The 19,106-nt window shown below is 42.7% G+C and overlaps 1 protein-coding gene across 3 annotated transcripts in view; it reads right to left on the bottom strand.

The window, feature by feature from the left end:
* The window catches only part of DCP2 (decapping mRNA 2), a 28,376-nt gene extending 13,225 nt beyond the window's left edge, over positions 1 to 15,151 (bottom strand). For all 3 annotated transcript variants that reach the window (XM_080637644.1, XM_080637643.1, XM_080637642.1), the window contains exons 1-5: positions 14,963 to 15,151; positions 6,679 to 6,830; positions 2,915 to 3,042; positions 2,400 to 2,498; positions 192 to 344 (exon numbers count right to left, since the gene is read on the bottom strand). In XM_080637644.1, the coding sequence (XP_080493770.1) occupies positions 192 to 344; positions 2,400 to 2,498; positions 2,915 to 3,042; positions 6,679 to 6,830; positions 14,963 to 15,015 (585 nt within the window). In that variant the 5' untranslated portion in view covers positions 15,016 to 15,151. The remainder of the gene's footprint in view (positions 1 to 191; positions 345 to 2,399; positions 2,499 to 2,914; positions 3,043 to 6,678; positions 6,831 to 14,962) is intronic.
* Between the last annotated feature and the right edge of the window lie 3,955 nt (positions 15,152 to 19,106).

Here is a 19,106-nt window from a genome sequence, read left to right on the forward strand (position 1 = left end):
GTCTACTACCCTAGTCTTTGCTTCTGTATTTCACAACAAGAAACTGACAATACCCTACTACGCAAAGGTACCATTTCTACCTTGTATTAGAGGTATTCATCTGGCTTGGAAGTTCCATTATTTTACATTAGCTTTAAAAATCAAGCTCTGTAACACAAGGTTTCTATAGATTAAAATAATGTAACACATACCCGAATTTCCCTTCTAGTTTTGGGGTTGAATTTTGTGTTCTTTGGAACTCCTGGAATGATGTACAGACGTGCTAACTGATCATTAATTCGCAGCTCAATGTATTCTTCTTTGCAGATATAATCTTTTATGTCAAACCCAGTTTCTTCAAACACCTGAGAAGCATATAGATGATTCTGTGAAATCAGTGTGTATATTCAGACTCATTCTTTCAGAACCTAAAGCCACAAGAGAAGGAATGACTGTTTTTCAGATCTATCCATGAAAGCAGGCCACTGCTGGGGAAAACAAGCCTTTAGACACAGATATACTCTCAATAATTGAAAAAGAATCTAAGATTCTATGTTCTTTACATTTCTTTAAAGCAGACAGACCTGTAATAAAAGTTTAAACTACACTATTACACCTTCATGTAGTAATTAATTAATATGGATGGGGAGTCTCTAGCTGCTCCTCCATGCTGCTGGATGCTTGGAAATCTTATTCACAATAAAAACTACTATTTGGGGAGTAAAAACACCTTCAAATTCTAGACAGGTTTACTGGCACATCAATTTTTCATCTTTTTCAACACATCACCTATTTCATGTACCTTCTACCCCAATACATGTAATCATTTCTATGTTCATCCTAAAACCCAAAAACAAGGTAGCAAAACATTTATAACAAAATTCAAGCTGCACATCCACACAGACAAACTTAAAACTGCATTGTTAGCTACTCTGAAGAGAAAAAATACATATATGCTGGAAATTAACAGAAAGACAATATTTTAAAATACTATTTTCTGTTTTACAGTGAATATTATGGTCTCACAGTGAAGGATCACAGACTGACAGAATGGTTTGGGTTGGAAGGGTCCTTCAAAGAACATCTAGTTCCAATCCCATGCCACAGGCACGTACATCTTTCACTAGATCAGGTTGCTCAAACCCTTACTTCAAAATACGTACTTTTGACATTCTTAAATATACAAGGTTTATAATATAAAAAAGCTTATGTCAAAGACACCTAGTATTTTAAATCAGACTATGCCTTTAAGCTTGCTAAGTAAATACTCATTTTTAGAAACTTCCTAGTCGTCAAAATCTCCATAGGAAATACAAGTAATAATCAAATTAACCTTAGTAAGTCTCTGCTCATCCTTCCCTAGCCTCTTTGTTCTGCAGTGACAGCCCACTGAATATGTAGCTTGGGTGTTTCAGTCTTTGGCAAGTCATTTAATACTATATAATGTCCTACACTCAGATATCAGTAACTGCTAACATGAAAATGTATTTCATGTGTGTTCATTACATAATAATGCAATGTTAAGATATAATGCCTTATTTTGCTCTTCAAAGTCCATATTAAATATGTGAGTGGTATAGAAAGCACCAACAGGGAATTATAAACATGGATTTTTTTCATTCATGCATCTTTGATGGGTATATTTAAAATAAAAATCTATGATTTCTCAGATACTGGTTCAGTCCAACCATGAAGAAAACTAATGCATCTTACTACTTTTACCTTAATATTCCCTCTCAAAAATTCTGGATGCATTATGTTACATGAACACTGAGTTTATACCATAAATACTCTTTTACAGGATATTTTTAATATGTAGCTTCACCATCTATCTAGATCTCCAGCAGCCATAAATCCCACAGATATTTTTCAGGTTTTATTTTCCATCTACACTGATCCTTATTTCTGCATCACTGACAAAAAGAAAAATAAAAGTTCTTCACAATTCTTACTTAATCTTTTACAACTTCTAACTCAACTCTTTAGCCTCTTTACATAGCCCAGTGTACGTACTAAATTCCTGCTCTTCTACCTTTTTACAGTCACGGTGGCCCTTAAAATTAATATTGCAAAATCCACAAAGTACATAAGATTTCCCAAGCACCAAAAAATAATACTTAAAAGTACATAGTTCAGCAAAGAACTTTAAAAATAGTACTCACTTAACAAGTTAGTGCAAAACAAAAACATTGACAGCGATTTAAAATTATATAACCATACACCCTTGATTATCACTCTAGAACTCAGAAAAGCACTAAAAGCTCTACCGTAAGACTTCTGCAAAAATACACTACTTATTTACCTGAAACATCTCATTAAGGAGATATCTAAGCAAAATGGCTTTTCATCCAATACACTGTTGCTCTCAGCAAAATTTTCCCTTCTTTAGATTGAATTTAAGCGAATAAAATACAGCTTACCTCTCTAGCAGCACAATCCTGAGGAGCCTCTTCTTTATTTACTTTTCCTTTTGGAAATCCCCAACCCGACTTTGCTAAATAGCCCTGAACCAAAAGAACCTGCAAAATGCAAGGGAATGCAACTGTCAAACACCTACTATTCTAACCAATTTGTTAGATCTCTTCCTTTCACCAAAATGGTACTTTAGTCTGGAGGAAGGAACCTGTGTTCTAGCAAAAACTGTGACTTTTTTTTCCAGGGTCATGCAACTCTGAATAAAAATGAAACAAAACTTTTATTTTTAAATAAATAAGAAAAAAAAAAAAAGTTGAAAGTAAAAACCAAGTGAAAGTGTGTTTATTGTCTCCCATATACTTCTGTACACACTCAACAGTGTCAAGTAACTGTCAGGTCTTTGTGAAGCTGAAGCACTTATTTTTTGCTCCAGATGAAAAAATGTAAGCAACAAAAAGATTACTTCTGCCAGCATATGCCATCCTTCCCTCCAGCCTTTTACAGCTATTTCTGTACTCACATTTTCAAGCGTTTCATCAAGGATAATTGCACCATAGGTTGGTACTCCCATTTTGTATTCTTTCCACTCGTCTAAAACCTTTTGTACGTCTTCACCTTGAGGCAGTAAAAAAGGGCAGTGATTGAAGAGTACAGAAGCACATTAAGGAAAATAAACTTAAGTTTCAAATCACATGCAGACATACAAGAGATACCTATTCAACATTTGCAATAACAGCACTCCCTCCCCTAAGTGTTCACAAGATACGTTTTCTTGGAAGTAAAAAATATTACGAATAACCCATTATCAACTCTAAAGGTCAGAAAGCATCAAGTAATTTGGTAATTCTAATACAAAACAATTAAAGAAGAAAATAAAAAAAGATGGAGCAAGACTTGTTTGAAGGTATGTCTCTCCTAATTTTGAAGAAATAGTATCCACATAACAGTCATTTTGAACTCTTTCATTTTAAAGACAAAAATAGTTTCATCTCATGCTTGAAGCAGAGGTAAATTTTTCCCAATAAGTTGTTACACTACAGAACAGAATCTGTATTTATGTATTTACTATGTAAAAAAATTATTTTAAAGGTAACAAGTTACAGAGATCTGAATTCTAATACACTTCACCAAAATTCACTGTGCAGAGAAAACATGAACAACTTCTGTAACTCAAACTCTGAAAGCAAATCTGCAAGCCCTTAGTAAAAGTATAATATTGTGTGCTATATATAAAACTGTATTAGCAAATAAAAATATTCCATAGCAGAGTAGTTAAAAATACAACACTGCAGCAGAAATATTTCTGGCAAATGTGAGTTGGAGCTGCTCACCAAGCCACTCTCCATTATGCATTAGCACTTCATGTCTGCTGGGCAGGCACCAGAGGATTGGAGATTGGCCAGTCTGGTGCCTCTCTACAAAAAGGGCAGGAAGGAGGATCCCAGAAACTACAGACCTGTCAGCCTGACCTCAGTGCCAGAGAACATCATGGAGCAGATAACTCCAAGTGAGACCATAAAGCACATATGGGAAAACGAACGGATCAGGCCTAGTCATCATGGGTTCATGAAAGGCAGGTCCTGCTTTACCAACCTGATATCCTTCTAGGACAAGGTGACCCACTTGGTTGATGAGGGAAAGGCTGTGGAAATTGGTAGAGCATTTGCCATTGTCTCCCACAGCATTCTCCGGGAGAAACTGGCTGCTCATGGCCTGGAGAGGTAGATTCTTCACCGTGTAAAAAACTGGCTGATGGCTGAGCAGTGGTGAATGATGTCACACCTAGTCGGTGATCAGTCACTAGTGGTATCTCACAGGGCTTAGTACTGAGACCAGTGTTAATATCGTTGCCGACAATCTAGATGAGAGGATTAAGTGCACCCTCAGTTTGGAGGCAACACCAAGCTTCGTGGGAGTGTAGATCTGCTGGAGGATAAGAAGGCTCTGCAGAAGGATCTAGACAGGCTGGATTGATGAGCTGTGGCCAGTGGTATGGGGTTCTACAAGACAAAATGCCAGGTCTTGCATTTGGGCCACAACAACCCCTACAGGCTTGGGGAAGTGGCTGGAAAGCTGCTCAGTGGCAAAGGACCTAGGGGTGATGACTGACGCCACTGAACATGAGCCAGCTTGTGCCCAGTGTCCTGGTTTCAGCTGGGACAGAGCTACTTTTCTTCCCAGTAGCTGGCACAGTGCTGTGTTTGGCTTCAGTCTGGGAACAATGCTGATAAGACACCAATGCTCTAGTTGTTGCTCAGTAGCACTTACTCTGATCAAGGACTTTTCAGTCTGTCATGCTCTTCCAGTGGGGAGGGGCACAAGAAGCCAGGAGGGAGCAGAGACATGACCCCTGACACAAACTAGCCAAAGAGGTATTCCATACCACATCACGTCATGCCCAGTATATAAACTGGGGGGGGGGAGTCACCTGGAAGGGACAGATCGTTGCTCATGTCCAGCTGGTCAGCGGTCTGTCAGTGGGTGCAGACAATTGTATTGTGCATCACTGCTATTTTCTGAGCTTTCTTTTCTCTTTTTTTGTTGTTCCGTATTATTATCAGAAGTGTTATTATTGGTATTATTTCTTTTAGCACTATATTTTACTTTATTTCAATTATTAATCTGCTCTTATCTCAACCCACAGGTTTTAAATTCTTAAAGTTCTTCTCCCCCTCCCACACAGGGTGCAAGGGGACAGCGGTGGGAATGAGCAAGCGGCTGTATGGGACTTAGTTGCCATCTGGGTTTAAACCACAAAACCCAGATAGCCAAGAAGGTCAATGTAACCCTGGCTGGTATCAGAAATAGTGTGGCCACCAGGACCAGGGCAGTGACCTGTACACAGCACTGGTGAGGCTGCAGCTTGAATCTTGTGTTCAGTTCTAGGCCCCTCAATACAAGAGAGGCATTGAGGTGCTGGAGCAAGTCCAGAGAAGGGTAACAAGTTGGTGAAGGACATGGAGCACAATGAGGAATGGCTGAGGGAACTGGTCATGTTTAGTCTGGAGAAGAGAAAGCTCAGGGGGGACGTGAAAGGAGGATGGAGTGAGGAGGTGGCTGGTTTCTTCTCCCAAGTAAGAGACGATGGGACAAGAGGAAATGGCCTTAAGCTGCACCAAGGGAAGTTCAGACTGGATAGCAGGACAAATTTATTCACAAAAAGGGTGAGATCAGGCATTGGAACAGGCTGTCCAGGGCAGTGGTGGAACCACCGTTCCTGGAAGTGTTCAAAAACCATGTAGACGAGGCCCTTAGTGACACGGTTTAGTGGTGGACTTGGGAGTACTGGGGTAATGGTTGGATTTGATCTTAAAGGTCTTTTCCAACTGAGCTGATTCTGTGAAATGAACAAATAACATCAATTACATTGCATGTTTCCTTTCCTGCCTACAATTACCAGAAGAATTCTTTCAGTCTGAAATGATATTTATAATTAAAACCATACCTAAAATAAAAAATAACTACATCATATTGAGCAACAAAAAATCGTATTTTTACAGTTTATTGTTAAAATACATGCTGTAGTTTTTCAAGAAGTAAATCTTAGTTTTCAAACAGAGATTTTGTGTGGTGAAACCACAGATAATAATATTGTGAAGTATTTTGTGCAATGAAACCACAAACAATATTACCATGACAGTTAGAAGCAAAACTCCAATTCCACATAAAGAACATACAGGAAAAGTTTAAAACTCAAACACTTGCTGGATTAAAGCCAGAAGTTTCTCCTCGAGCAAGGGTTATATAGTGCACATTCCAGTGACCCTTGTAAGCAATTAAAAAAGCAGAAGCCAAACATATGAATTCAGAATAAATGCATCCTCTCTCCTATCAACATGTTTCTGTTTTCTGCTTTGTAGGAACAAGCGTAAGTACTTCCAACAAATACATACCACTGGGGGAATACATACCACCCTCAGCTATATTAACATTTATGTCACTACTTACTTATAAGGGGATTAAATGAAGGAGACATGAAGAGCTCCAACAGCTCATCTCTGAAACCCACCTCATCTGCCATAATGCAACCATGAAGAAAAAACCTCAAAGATCAGAAATTGACTATTTTTCATAGTTCTTTAGCAGTCTGAGAAACATCTCTTTTGTGGATGCCACAAAATTTTGGAAGCGATTTACAGATAAAAGTCACACAGGTAGCAGTACTAACTTATAATCACTAACACAAACTGACATTTTCCTGCTGCAAGTATGATATTTCATTAACAATATTCAGTTTGCAGTTTAGCCACCAAGACAGAAAACAATCACAGTGAAAAAGGATATCAGCTTTAGCGAAGTCTCTTATCCCACACTGAGGTAATCCTGGTGTGTTTTGCATATAGAAATCCAAGTAAAACCAATGGGCAAGTTCAATCTGAAAACACACTCTGATTGCATTATCTCTCTCTTCACTTGGAATGTGCAAAATAAATCGGCTGCAAGGAAAGAAAGAAGAGTAAGACTAGTGTCCTGGGTTCAGCAGCAGCAGTCACTTTTCCTCCTTCTTAGTAGTTTTTTTTAGCTGTGTTTTTGATTTTCGGCCTGGGGACAGTACTGATAAAACCGATGTTTTCAGTTGTTGGTCAGAATGTTTAGTCTGACCAAGGACTTTCTGAGTCTCATGCTCTGCCAGGAAGGAGGGGAAGCCGGGAGGAAGCAGGGACAGGACACCTGACCCAAACTAGCCAAAGAGGTATTCCATACCACAGCACGTCATGCCTGGGATGTAACTGGGAGTTACCCCGAAGGGCACTCTCTGCTTGGTCGGGCTCGTTTTCAGTGAGTGGTATCGTATTCTCGTCCCTTGTTATTTCTCTTATTATTATTATTATTATTGGTGGTAGCAGTAGTGATTTGTGTTATACCTTAGTTACTGGACTGTTCTTATCTCAACCCATGGGAGTTACATTCTTTCCATTCTCCTCCCCATCGCTTCGGGAGGCGGGGGGGAGTAGAAACTGCGTGGCTGACTTGCCGACTGGCTTAAACCATGACAACTAGCCAGATCTATCAACTTAAATAGATCTAACAACAAAAATGCATGCAACAGTGTAATTCCTGATCCATTAGAACAGAGCAACAGACCCCCAGATCTTCCTGGCAGTTTAGACAGCAGAAGGTTTCCACATCAAGGAAAAAACAACATTTTAAATCAAGATGGATATCAAGATCATGATATTCTCTCACAAAAGACAATTACAATAAACTTTGTAAATTACCTAAGGGAAGGTAAGGACATCTTACATAAATGGCTATATTACAAGAATTAAAGCATTTCTAAATGTCCAGTAAATGTCCTGTAAACTCTGATAACAGACATCAACACATTTTTGTCTGGACACAAGCTGAACACAGTATTTTCACTTAAAACCACAGTAAACTATTGAGTAGATTTTAATATTCAATACAATCCTATCAAAACACAGACAATTGGTTTATTTTTCAAGTCTACTTTATGCTTTAGTTCAGACATGGGCACAAATATATAGAGTCCCAGAGATATAAGCGTAAGCAGCATTGTGTGACAGCTTGTTTAAGCAGAAGAAGCTTTATTTATTTATAAGATCAACAGAATTTTCTTTTTAGAAATCTAAGATAATCTACCCCATTGAACTTAAAGCATCTGACATAGATCTTTTACATTCAGCTCCTGAGTACCAACAGCTAAATTCTGGTTCTGTCAATGATATTATGCCAGAACCAGAAATAAAATTTGACAAGTATAATTACAGGATGTCAAAAGTGGTTGCCTTTCTAGCCACTCTGTCCAAGGACTGCTTCCTGCCTGGCCACTGGACCCCAGCGAGGGGTCCTTGCCCAGGCTAAGGGACACGGCTGCAGCTTTCCCTTTGGCAGGCTGAAACAACAGCAAAGCCCAGCACATAATTCCAGGGACACACACACACAGAGGAGACTATCACGGCTGTCTCAGCTGCCACAAAGTGCTGCATTCAACAGAACCTGCATAGACGGCTCACATGAAGCAACCACAGAGACACAGCACGTATCCTACTCTTCTAGCAGAAGGTTGCTAGTGCAGGCAGAGGTTTGCTAGTGCACACTTGACACTCTCCAGGTTCATAAACACACGTACCCTACTCTTCTAGCAGAAGGTTGCTAGTGCAGGCAGAGGTTTGCTAGTGCACACTTGACACTCTCCAGGTTCATAAACACACGTACATTCATGGAGGGGGGACTACAGCTCCCTCTGTCCACCTAATACTCCTGCCCAGATCCCAAGACTTCATACCTATCACACAAGTCCCTGTGTAGCCGGCTGGTCCAGCCTGAGGTTTGCCTGTGAACACGTGCACAACAGGGGTCCTGCTACAGCCACTAGCGCTTTGCCCCTCACTCACAAGAGTTCTCCCACGGTAACTAGTTCTCAGGACACTCACTGTGCCAGAAGCTGGAAGCCAAGATCCCCACTTATGTGGGTAATCGGCACTGAGACACCCCCCTCACTCCAGTAGCTGACACCCTATCCTCTCACAATCGCTCTCATCACTAGCTGGCACTTCATGCCTGAATTCCTTGCAGCATACATGTACATGGGGTGGAGAGTGAGATTACACAGAGAGAAAACTAAGAAAAGATTTAATAAGAAGATGCAAGAGAAGACAGACCAAGGTTATCAAGCAAAAGGCTCAGCCAGACAAGCATACTGGCCAGCCCAGTTTTACACACAACTGGCTCTTCTTGCACCCCTTTCTGCCTACCCCCATTTTGCCCCCTCTCCGCTTCCCCTGCTGCACCTCTTCCAGCCCACAGTATGGGATGATCACCTCCAACCCCCGCCTTGGTTTACAGTCTTACCAGATGCAAAGCCCAGGCTGAGGTGTCTGTGGTTTCTTGATAGCCTATCAATTAGTGCAGCTGGCAAATTTAGTTCTTGTCAGTCTCCACTTCTGCTTTCTTAGGTCTGTCTCTATATATTTTGGATTCCAATTTCCTCATTTTTCCCTTCATTTACCAGAAGCAGGTACCCAAATAAGCTTGCTGGAATATTCCCACCCCTCCCCTCATTAATCAATGCCATGTCTGGTTCTCATCACTGCCTCCCTTATCATTCCTCCCTCAGGATTGTGCCCCTGTATGTCTTGTTTATGGTTTCCTACTTTCCTTATTCCATTTTCCCTGAAAAAAGTCCTTAACTACATAGCCTTAAAGAAGCAGATACATGCCCCTACAAAAATAACCTTATTAATTTCAACAACAATATTCCAACCTTGTCCTCACCAATAGGAAGGGGCTGGTGGGGAATGTGAAGTTCAAGGGCAGTCTTGTCTGCTGTGACCATGAAATGGTGAAGTTTGAGATCCTTAGGGCAGCAAGGAGGGTGTGCAACAAACTCACTGCCCCGAACTTCAGGAGAGCAGACTTTGGCCTGGGGCTTTGAGCAACACGGTCTAGTGAGAGGCACACCTGCCTGTGGCAGGGGTGTTGGAACTAGGTGATCTTTAAGGTCCCTTCCAACCCAATCCATTCCATGATTTTCCTACTCGCCAATTTTTTATTGGCAATACCACCCCACAAAACTGTTCCTTTATTTTTGAACGCTCAATTATGCTGAAAGCAACCCTTATCTATAAAGCTGCTGTAAAGGTAAAAAAGAATAGGTCTATTTTATAGCTAGTTGATGGTGTTTTATTGCCCAGCACTGCAGCTGAACACAAATCTGAAGATACAATATGCAGTAGTACCAAAGAGGAATAAGGATCATTATGCTCAGAATAAGTAACATGAGTAAAGCCAATGAGAACACTACTTATTAATCACAAAGTTAACTCCTAAGCTCCTTAGAGTGATGGAAGTGCTAAAACCAGGCATCTCTAGGTTGTGGTAGGTACACGTGAGCAGGTGCTGCCAGCAGGGGGCTTCAGGGTGGCCTTCGTTGAGAAGAGGCAGAAGCTGCCTGGGGCCGGACACGGCGAGCTCCAGCAGACCCACTGCAGGGGAAAGCTGAAGCCAGCAGCCACAGCGTTGGTGCCTCTAGAGAAGTGTATTTAAGAAAGGCCAGGAATGCCAGACAAGCAGAGGAATAGAGAAAAGGAGTGTAAAACGGTATCACAAACACCAAGGTCAGAGGCATCTGATTTTTTTTTGCCTTTGTTTATCTCTATCCAAATCCATTTTAACTGGCAACAACATAAATTAATTTTCACAAGTTTAGTCTGTTTTACCCATGATGGAAACTGATATACAACCTTCCCTGAGGCACAAGCTTTTCCATCCTGTTGAAAACGGGGAGTGGCTGGGCAGGCATCTGGCTGCAGGCCAAGGTTAACCCACCACAGTCCTGAAGTCAAAAGATGGGATAACAGCACTTGGTTACAGGAGAAAGAGAGCACTAAGAAGCCCCAAAAAGTATATCAAGATTTTTTATCTCCACTTATTCAGTAAATGACAACTCAGTAGCACAAGCCGGCATGACAAAAAAATGACATGTATATCTGTGACCTGTTATTTAACAGAATGGGTCAGAGTGGTCCTACCACTGAAGCTTAAACACACAATAACTTACCAAACTAGAACAAAGTGTATCCTGGTACTGTGTAATTATAAAACAGCCTAGGAACTCAACAAATGTTTTAAGACATTATATACCCAGCTTTAGATTTCAACTTGTTTTCACACGCTGGCAATTCTACTCTCTGAATGAGAATGGGTGGGTAACATTTTACTCTGAATACAAATTTTAAGTGCAGAACTCTCTTAATTTTAGTTTACCAGCAAGTAAAAACTGTGACAGCTTGTGGGAAAAAAAAAAAATAAAATAAATGAAAGTCCATTAAGACTAGTAGTTTTAATCATATTTTTGTTATCTTTCAGAGAATGGTTTTGCAATGAAAGCATTTAACAATAACCACTACCACCATTATCACTTATACTCAATTCTCACAGAGATCTCAACAGGTGAATATAAAAGCCTTCTTGTTATTTTATACTGTTGGGAAAAGCTGTGGGTTTGGGGTTTTTTGTTTGGGGGGGGGGGGGAGTTGCAAGAGGTTGTTCCAGCTTTTTAAGAGCCAGCTTATACCTATTCTTTAGTACAGGTTTCAGTGCTTTAAAATTTCAGTATTTGATTATATGGTAAAGGTTATCCAGCAGTACTTCATGGGTTTTTTTTAACCTACCAGGCTCAACAAAAACAAACAAACAAAAGAACCACCACACCCCCCAAGCCATACAAAATTAAGATATCATCTAAGGCACCTTTGTATGCCTTTGGAGCTGGCAACAGCCATGAGAATTACCTGCAGGCATTAAAACAGCTGTAGCTGCCCTAAACAGTGGAATTCTTATTTAGACTAATTGGCTGAATTAGTTGAACAGCTGCAAGTGATCCAAGCAGCTAAATAGGAGCCTCTTTGACCAGCCTGTCTAGCCTATGTGAGGAATCTGAAGTGCTTCAGCTCAAAATAAAATCCAAACCCATTTTAATTCAGCAATACATTATCAGTTGCTGAACTATACTTTGCAGACCTGTCATTATTGGAAAGATAAATTCCACCCTTAGTGAATGAACGTGCACAAAACAAGAGTACTGAGATCAAGAGTAAATAGCGATAGAACACAGGGGAATGGCTTTAAGCTGAAAGAGGTGAGATTTAGATGAGATCTTAGGAAGAAATTGTTTCCTGTAAGGGTGGTGAGACACTGTTAACAGGTTGCCCAAAGAAGCTGTGCCTGCCCTATCCCTGCAAGGTTCAAGGCCAGGTTGGACAGGGCTTGGAGCAACCTGGTCTAGTGGAAGGTGTCCCTGCTTGTGGCAGGCGGTTGGAACTGGATGAGCTCTAAGGTCCCTTCCAACCCAAGTCGTTCTATGATCTTGATAGTCTTTCTGTCATAAGGAAATGTATCAAGCAGGTAAATGTATCAAATGTGAAGTGTATCAAGCAGGTGAAATGGCAGATACAGTAAGAAGTAATGCTGACTGCATCTCCTGCATACACAAACTTCTGAAGAGTTTTCTTCAGAGAATCCAGGCCTTTTGCTTCAGGGCAAAGGAAAGTATTCCTGTTCAAAGACAAAGCGTAGAAGTCTGACAGGTATTCTAGCACTCTCAAGATACAAATAAAACCAACAGTTCTGTTTTGCCGACATCTAAGCCTTAATTTAGCTTTTTGCTTTTCAATTACACAACCAAAAAAAAAAAAAAAAAAAGCAAACACTCACTAAAAAAATAAAATCTCAGAAGTGCTGGGCAAGCCTGATTTGAAAGCAGCCTGCTTTCACTGTTTAGCCTGGTAAGAGTTATGTGAACGATTGCCATTTCCTAAAAATTCACTAAGTTATTTAGATTTGCAGCTTACACTGCTACAGTTCATATAAAAAGATACTGCAGAATTTGTATGGGTCCTGTAACTTTCCAAACCTGTTATACTGAAATTATTTTTGTACTTAAGTTTAATCTGCTGGCAGAATTAAAAAAAAAAAAAAAAAGATAAATACTAAGTATAAGTTGTGCTAGCAAATATTCTGAATCTTCTCAATAACTGAGCATGAAAAATTGCTTACCTCTTCCAAAATTTCCACTAATACCATATATATAGATTGAAGACTGTGGGAAGAGACAGATATTTTAATAACACGTTTATCGCATGAAGCACAGCACCACTGATCTTTCACTTACTTACTGTTTTATCCCCTCCCTTGAGCCAAGGCCTATCAGGCCCTGTCACTTCCCCACTGCATACCAGAATCCCTTCTCTCTTTCCCACAAGAAAAGATGGTGAGTCTGCTCCTCCTTTTAGTTGTTTTGTCCACGTCCAAGCAAGGCAACATATTTGAAGCAGGGCTGATCTGTTAGTACTAATGAAAGCCAATGAGGTGAACTAGGAAAAGATTAAGAGCAAGACAGATAGCAACTACAAGCCCCTGATCCTTCCTAAGTTGGAGGGAAAGGTTGGGGTTGAGGAGGGGTTGTTTGTGGGTTGTTGGTTTTGTTGGGGTTTTTTTTTGTTCTGATTTTTAAATAAAACCACCCCACACAACTACATTCGTACAAGTTGTAAGACAAAACACCATTTCAAAGGTAGAAGATGACGGCAGCTCAGAGGAACACACACAATAGGACAGTGGGACTGACCCTATAACAACATAAGATCTGATTACTCAGGTGCCTTTCTATCAGCCACCCCCCAGGAGAGACATTGACAGGCTATTTCAGTTTTGTAAGCACTGTGATTCCCCAAGGATTTTCTGAAATAGTCTTAAACCCCGATCTGTATGTGAGCAGGGATCTAAAAGACAAGTCCCATCTCTCTGTAAAGAGTCCAAAAGAGACAAGATGGAAACGAGCACAATTCAGAGACCAGATTTAGAGAATTGAAAATTCATTTGTGTATAGCAAACTCCAACTCCTGCATTAGATAAGCAACAAAACACTACTGAGCAAAGCAGTTCTAGCTTCCTCTGGTATTCTCACTTCGAAGCATTTTCACTCTTTTGAAAACAGTAATTCCATTAAATAGACAGACTATCTTTCATCTCTAATAACCTTTCCCTCTTGTATATAAACACTTCAGAAGGGCTTCTTTGCAGGTGCTAAGACAGCAGGAAAATTTCATGCTAAGTATCACATCAAGTTCTGGGGGTGACAGGTGAATTTAAAGGTCCAAAGAGCTGCACCACAGATGGTCAGAGATTGAGATCTTCAGAGGAAAAAGTGCAGCCCCCAACCCCAAGAAAACAGAATCTATGTTTTATGAAAATTTAAATGTACAGCCTTTAGGATAAGAAAAGCTTAACCACTTCAACCTGAAAGGATCAACAAGCAAGAGAGGTCAGTTTCAGAGTGAAGGATATTCCTTTGGCTCTTCCTTTTCTGTCTCACTGAACCATCCTCTTCTATCAGAGATAAATCAGCAAAGTGGACTTCCCGCCACCGCTTCTAAATGAAGCCACACTTCTGAACGCTAGAGTACCATATCAAGCCATCACTATACACATCACATCAATCTTACACTTCTAACTCTTCTCTCACCCACGCAAGCACCACCGACACAGTTCTACCTGCCTCGGTCCAGCAGCAGGAGCTTCTCAACACCGTAAGAAACACCCCACACACCACGTCCGTGGCCGGCTTCTTCCCTGCCACCGGGTTAGCCCTACACCGGGTTCTGCCGACGGTGCCAGCGGCAGAGGAAAGCAGTCGGTCCCCGGCGGGGCTGCTTCGTCCGGGAGGGCGGCGCTCTAGGATACGAAGCCTTGACGGAGGCGGGTGCTGCCCCACACAGCACGGGGTGGACGAGGGAGAGGCACTGACCCCCTTCCTTCCGCTTCCCGGCCGCGGCGGGACTGCCGAGGGCGCCCCTTTCCCAGGGCCACCCCCTTCCCCAATCCAAGCCGCCCTACTCCTCCCAGAGGCCCACCGGCCCACCTAGCACTTCAAGCAGTCCCAAGCAGCCAGCGCCCCATGCACCGGGGAAGGGGGGAAGAGACGAAGGACGCTCAGCCCGCTCCCCGCAACAGACTGCCCGCGGCACCACAAGACAGCGGGCGCCGGCAGGCCGGGGCAGGCGGGCGTGAGGCTGGCCCGAGAGCGCCCCCACTCCGCAGCTACCTGCACAGGTCGTCCAGGACGCTGCTAGGGATCTCGGCCCGTTTGGTCTCCATGGGAAAACGCGGCTCATCCCGCTGAGGCGAAGCCCGAGCCACGGTAGCGCGGCGGGGAGGCGGGAGATCGGCGGGTCCCTCTGCCAATCGCCTCCAGCCTGCGACTCCGAGCACTCCCCCCCACCGTGGTGGCGAGGCGAGCCAATCAGCTGCAGACTTACTGCGGGAACGGTGCTCTCAATATTAGCGGGAGGCAGCCAATGGTCACTGCGGGGGGGGAAAGCCGCCCGCCTACGGGGCGGGATGGGGCGCGTCACGCCACGTCACAGCACGTAACGGCAGTAGCAGGGCCGGTACCACGACGGCTGGTTTCCTGCCGGTTGCTGGCAGGCCTCAGCCTCCAGCGGCGGCAGACGGAAGAGCGGGTGCTGAAGCAGGGCACGCCGCACAGCGAACGGCCGCGCCTGCGCACCTCAAACCCCACTCTACCGGCACTGCGCTGGCGCGGGCCGTCAGGTGGTGCTTGTTTTCCAGAGAGACCCGCAGTTGAGTGGAGGTTGACTGTTTCCATTACAAAGCCCATTCTGTTCCAACTGCCTGCCACGGGCACCCTTTTCTAGAATAGTTTTATGTCTTACTTGCTCTCCTCCTCAGTCCTTCAACCTTACAGGTTGCACGGAATCAGACTACAACTCAGCTACAAAGCAGGTTATGTTTATTACGGCACCAGGTGCAAGGGGGATCACCCCTCCTAACTTGCACACCAAGGGGTTAAGCAAGCAAATATTTATTACACACAAAAATGCATATTCATTAGGTTCCCGAGAGTTCGGGGGGGATATTACAATTAGTTTAGGTACTCATTATCATAAGACTCCTCCCTTTTGGCGCTTGCACACTGCCCTCCGATGGTCGTGGGCAGGCGTCTTCAAGATGAAGTAAGTAGTCTTCCTCATGTGGGCAGGGGTCTTCAATATGAAGTAAGCTGTTTTCCTCAGGGTGCACTTTTCACCTTTGGATGCCCCAGTAATCACAAATTAGCTGAAACCAGCCGTATCTGCAGGTTTCTGATAGCTGGCAAAGATTTAAAACAGTGTGACCTTTGTCCACAAAATTTATTGCCTCCCAAGCTAGCAGATGTGCAGGAGGCACTGTCTCCAAACTAACGGATAATTAGAAGGATGGTCACTCATTACAAGGATGGAAAGAAAGAATTCACTCTTGTTAGTAAGACTACTAAATGCTGTTATCACACCACAGACTTACAACACAAACATTGTTCTCTATCTTAGACCTAAGTTAAAAGTATCTTAACCCTGTGTTTTCCAGGCACTTGCTTTCCTTGTATCAATTCCAGCATAAGCAAAATAAGAGTCATGCTGCTTTCTGCATGCTCTGGTGTTTCTTACCTTATGTCACTTTTAACCCTTAGGCACACCAGAATAGCAAAATTTTCTTGTAGGAATGGGGCTATGCTACACAGCAGTGTTTTTATACTTGTCAAAAAAGGGAATCTCAGCACAGTTGCTAACCTTTAAAATATTGCTGTATTTTAAATTCGTGTACAGAATTTTTTTCTGTCTGCAGCTGAGAAAACTCTCATCTTGTTAAGGACTGAAGAATGGGGCTGACTGAAGAATAGGGTGGATTGAAGAATGGGGTCGATTGAAGAATAGGGTTGTAAATAAGTAACTTCAAGGACTTTAGGCTTTGTTAGCAACTATAGAGAAAAGGAAATGACTAAGATAAGCTTTGCCAGAAGCCCCTGGTGGTTACTGATATCACAACGATCCTAAACGCAGTGAAGAAATAACCACCAGGGGTCCCAAAGCCCACTACCACATTTTAGCGTGCATGCAGGAGACGTTCTCTAAAAGTATGATGTAATGTATGTAACCTGATGAATATGTACGTTTAAGGACAATATAATCACAGCCTGGTTGATGCTCGGATGAGACACGCTAGGAGGAGCTATCCCTTGTGTCTCTCGGCGCCGCAATAAAGAATACCAGCTTGTCAACTTAAAACTTTGTTGGCGAGATCCTGGAGATTTCTCAGAATCAGGACCATTTCTTAATAATATCTGGCACTGTTACTACTGACTATTAATTTAAAAGCAGCATCAACCCTTAATGCTATGCCGTGGCTGTTCCAAGAGTCCCCCCATAGCCTCACATATGGCTAACGAAGAAAAGGAAAGCAAAGGGGTTGGAATACATATCATAGGAGGACACTCGGGGGTCTGAAGGTTTTGTGCTTTTTCTCAGAGATGAAGGCAAAGTGGGCACATCGAATTGCTACCTTCAGTTCCCTGGAGGTTGAAGAGAACTGGACCCTCCTAAGAGGTACACAGGCCAAAGATGAAAACAAAGGACAAGATGAAAACAGTCACACATGATATCAGGTTTCCCTTGATGTCATGTGACATGATCAACTTGATGTCATGTGACTTGATTCCAAACATGAGCAAAAAATCCTTCTCTGTGATTGCAGGTAAGGACAGCAATGGGCTGTCCGAGGAGGCCGCAGAATTTCAATCCATGAAGATTTTCAGACCCTAGTGTTCCAAACCCTGAGCACCATGGTCTCAGGGCATTAGCCTTGCTCTGAGCAAGTCTTCTGACTGGACTACATAATCTTCAGAGATCCCTTTTTACTGTATTTTATAATTCCATTAAACAAAACAAAAAAAAAAAAAAAGAAATTACAGGACAAGCCTTTTAGCTGGGGTTATGGACTAGGTATTAATCTCCCTCTTTTCCTCACTGGTTGTTAATAAAGCAGCTACTTCAAAGAAGAAAAGGCATTTCAGCAGTTAAACAAGTTTGTTTTCTATTATTTGCAGTGTCTTCCCCAAAACAATGACAGCTTGAAAGCACAACATGCTATTTACTTTTAAATGTGACTTAGGTGAAGACAAGACATAAAAAGAAAAATGGCCTTCATAAGACTGATTTGTATTTTCTAGCATGCTAACCCTCGCAGGCTCTTCTTCTCATGGGGGACTTCAACCACCCTGATACCTGTTGGAGGGATGGTACGGCCTGGCACAAGCAATCCAGGAGGTTCCTCGATTGTGTGGAAGACAACTTCCTTCTGCAAGTAATAAGGGAGCCGACAAGGAGAGGTGCCATGCTTAACCTCGTGCTCACCAACAAGGAAGGGGTGGTTGGAAATCTGACACTCCAGGGCAGCCTTGGTTGCAGCGATCATGAGATGGTCGAGTTCAAGATCCTCAGGACAGTGAGAAGAGCGTGCAGCAAGCTCACTGCCTTGGACTTCAAGAGAGCAGACTTTGGCCTCTTCAGGAACCTGCTTAGTAAGGTTCCATGGGATACAGCCCTTGAGGGCAAGGGAGCCCAAGACTGTTGGTTGATATTCAAGGATCACCTACTACAAGCTCAGGAGTGTTGCATGCCAACTGGAAGGAAGTGCAGCAGGAGGGCCAGGAGACCTCCTTGGATGGATAAGGAGCTGCTGAGGAAACTTCGAAGGAAAAAAGAGGCTTATAGAAGGTGGAAGCAGGGACAGGCAGCCTGGGAAGAATACAGGGATGTTGTCTAGGAAGGTAGGGACCAGGTTAGGAAAGCTAAGGCCCAATTAGAATTAAACTTGGCTAGGGATGTTAAGGGTAACAGGAAGGGATTCTCTAGGTATGTAGTATAAAAACCAGACTAGGGACAACGTAGGCCCCCACTGGAAGTTAACAGAAGAACTGGCTACCCTGGATTTGGAGAAGGCTGAGGTTCTTAATTGACTTCTTTGCCTTGGTCTTCACTGGCAAAGGCTCTAACTGCACCACCCAAGTCTTGGAAGGCAGATGCAGGGACTGAGAGAATGAAGACCCCAGGCCCACTGCAGGAGAGGATCTGGTTCGAGACCATCTTAAAAACCTGAATGTACACAAGTCCATAGGACCTGATGAAATCCATCTGCAGGTCCTGAAGGAGCTGGCGAGTGAAGTTGCTAAGCCACTGGCCATCATATTTGAAAAATCATGGCAGTCAGGTGAAGTTCCCGATTACTGGAAAAAGGGAAATATAACCCCCATTTTCAAGAAGGGGAAAATGAATGACCCAGGGAATTACAGACCAGTCAGTCTCACCTCCGTGCCTGGCAAACTCTTGGAGCAGATTCTCCTGGAAGGCATG

The sequence above is a fragment of the Psittacula echo genome (assembly GCF_963264785.1).
Source record: "Psittacula echo genome assembly, chromosome: Z".
Classification (NCBI taxonomy): Eukaryota; Metazoa; Chordata; class Aves; order Psittaciformes; family Psittacidae; genus Psittacula; species Psittacula echo.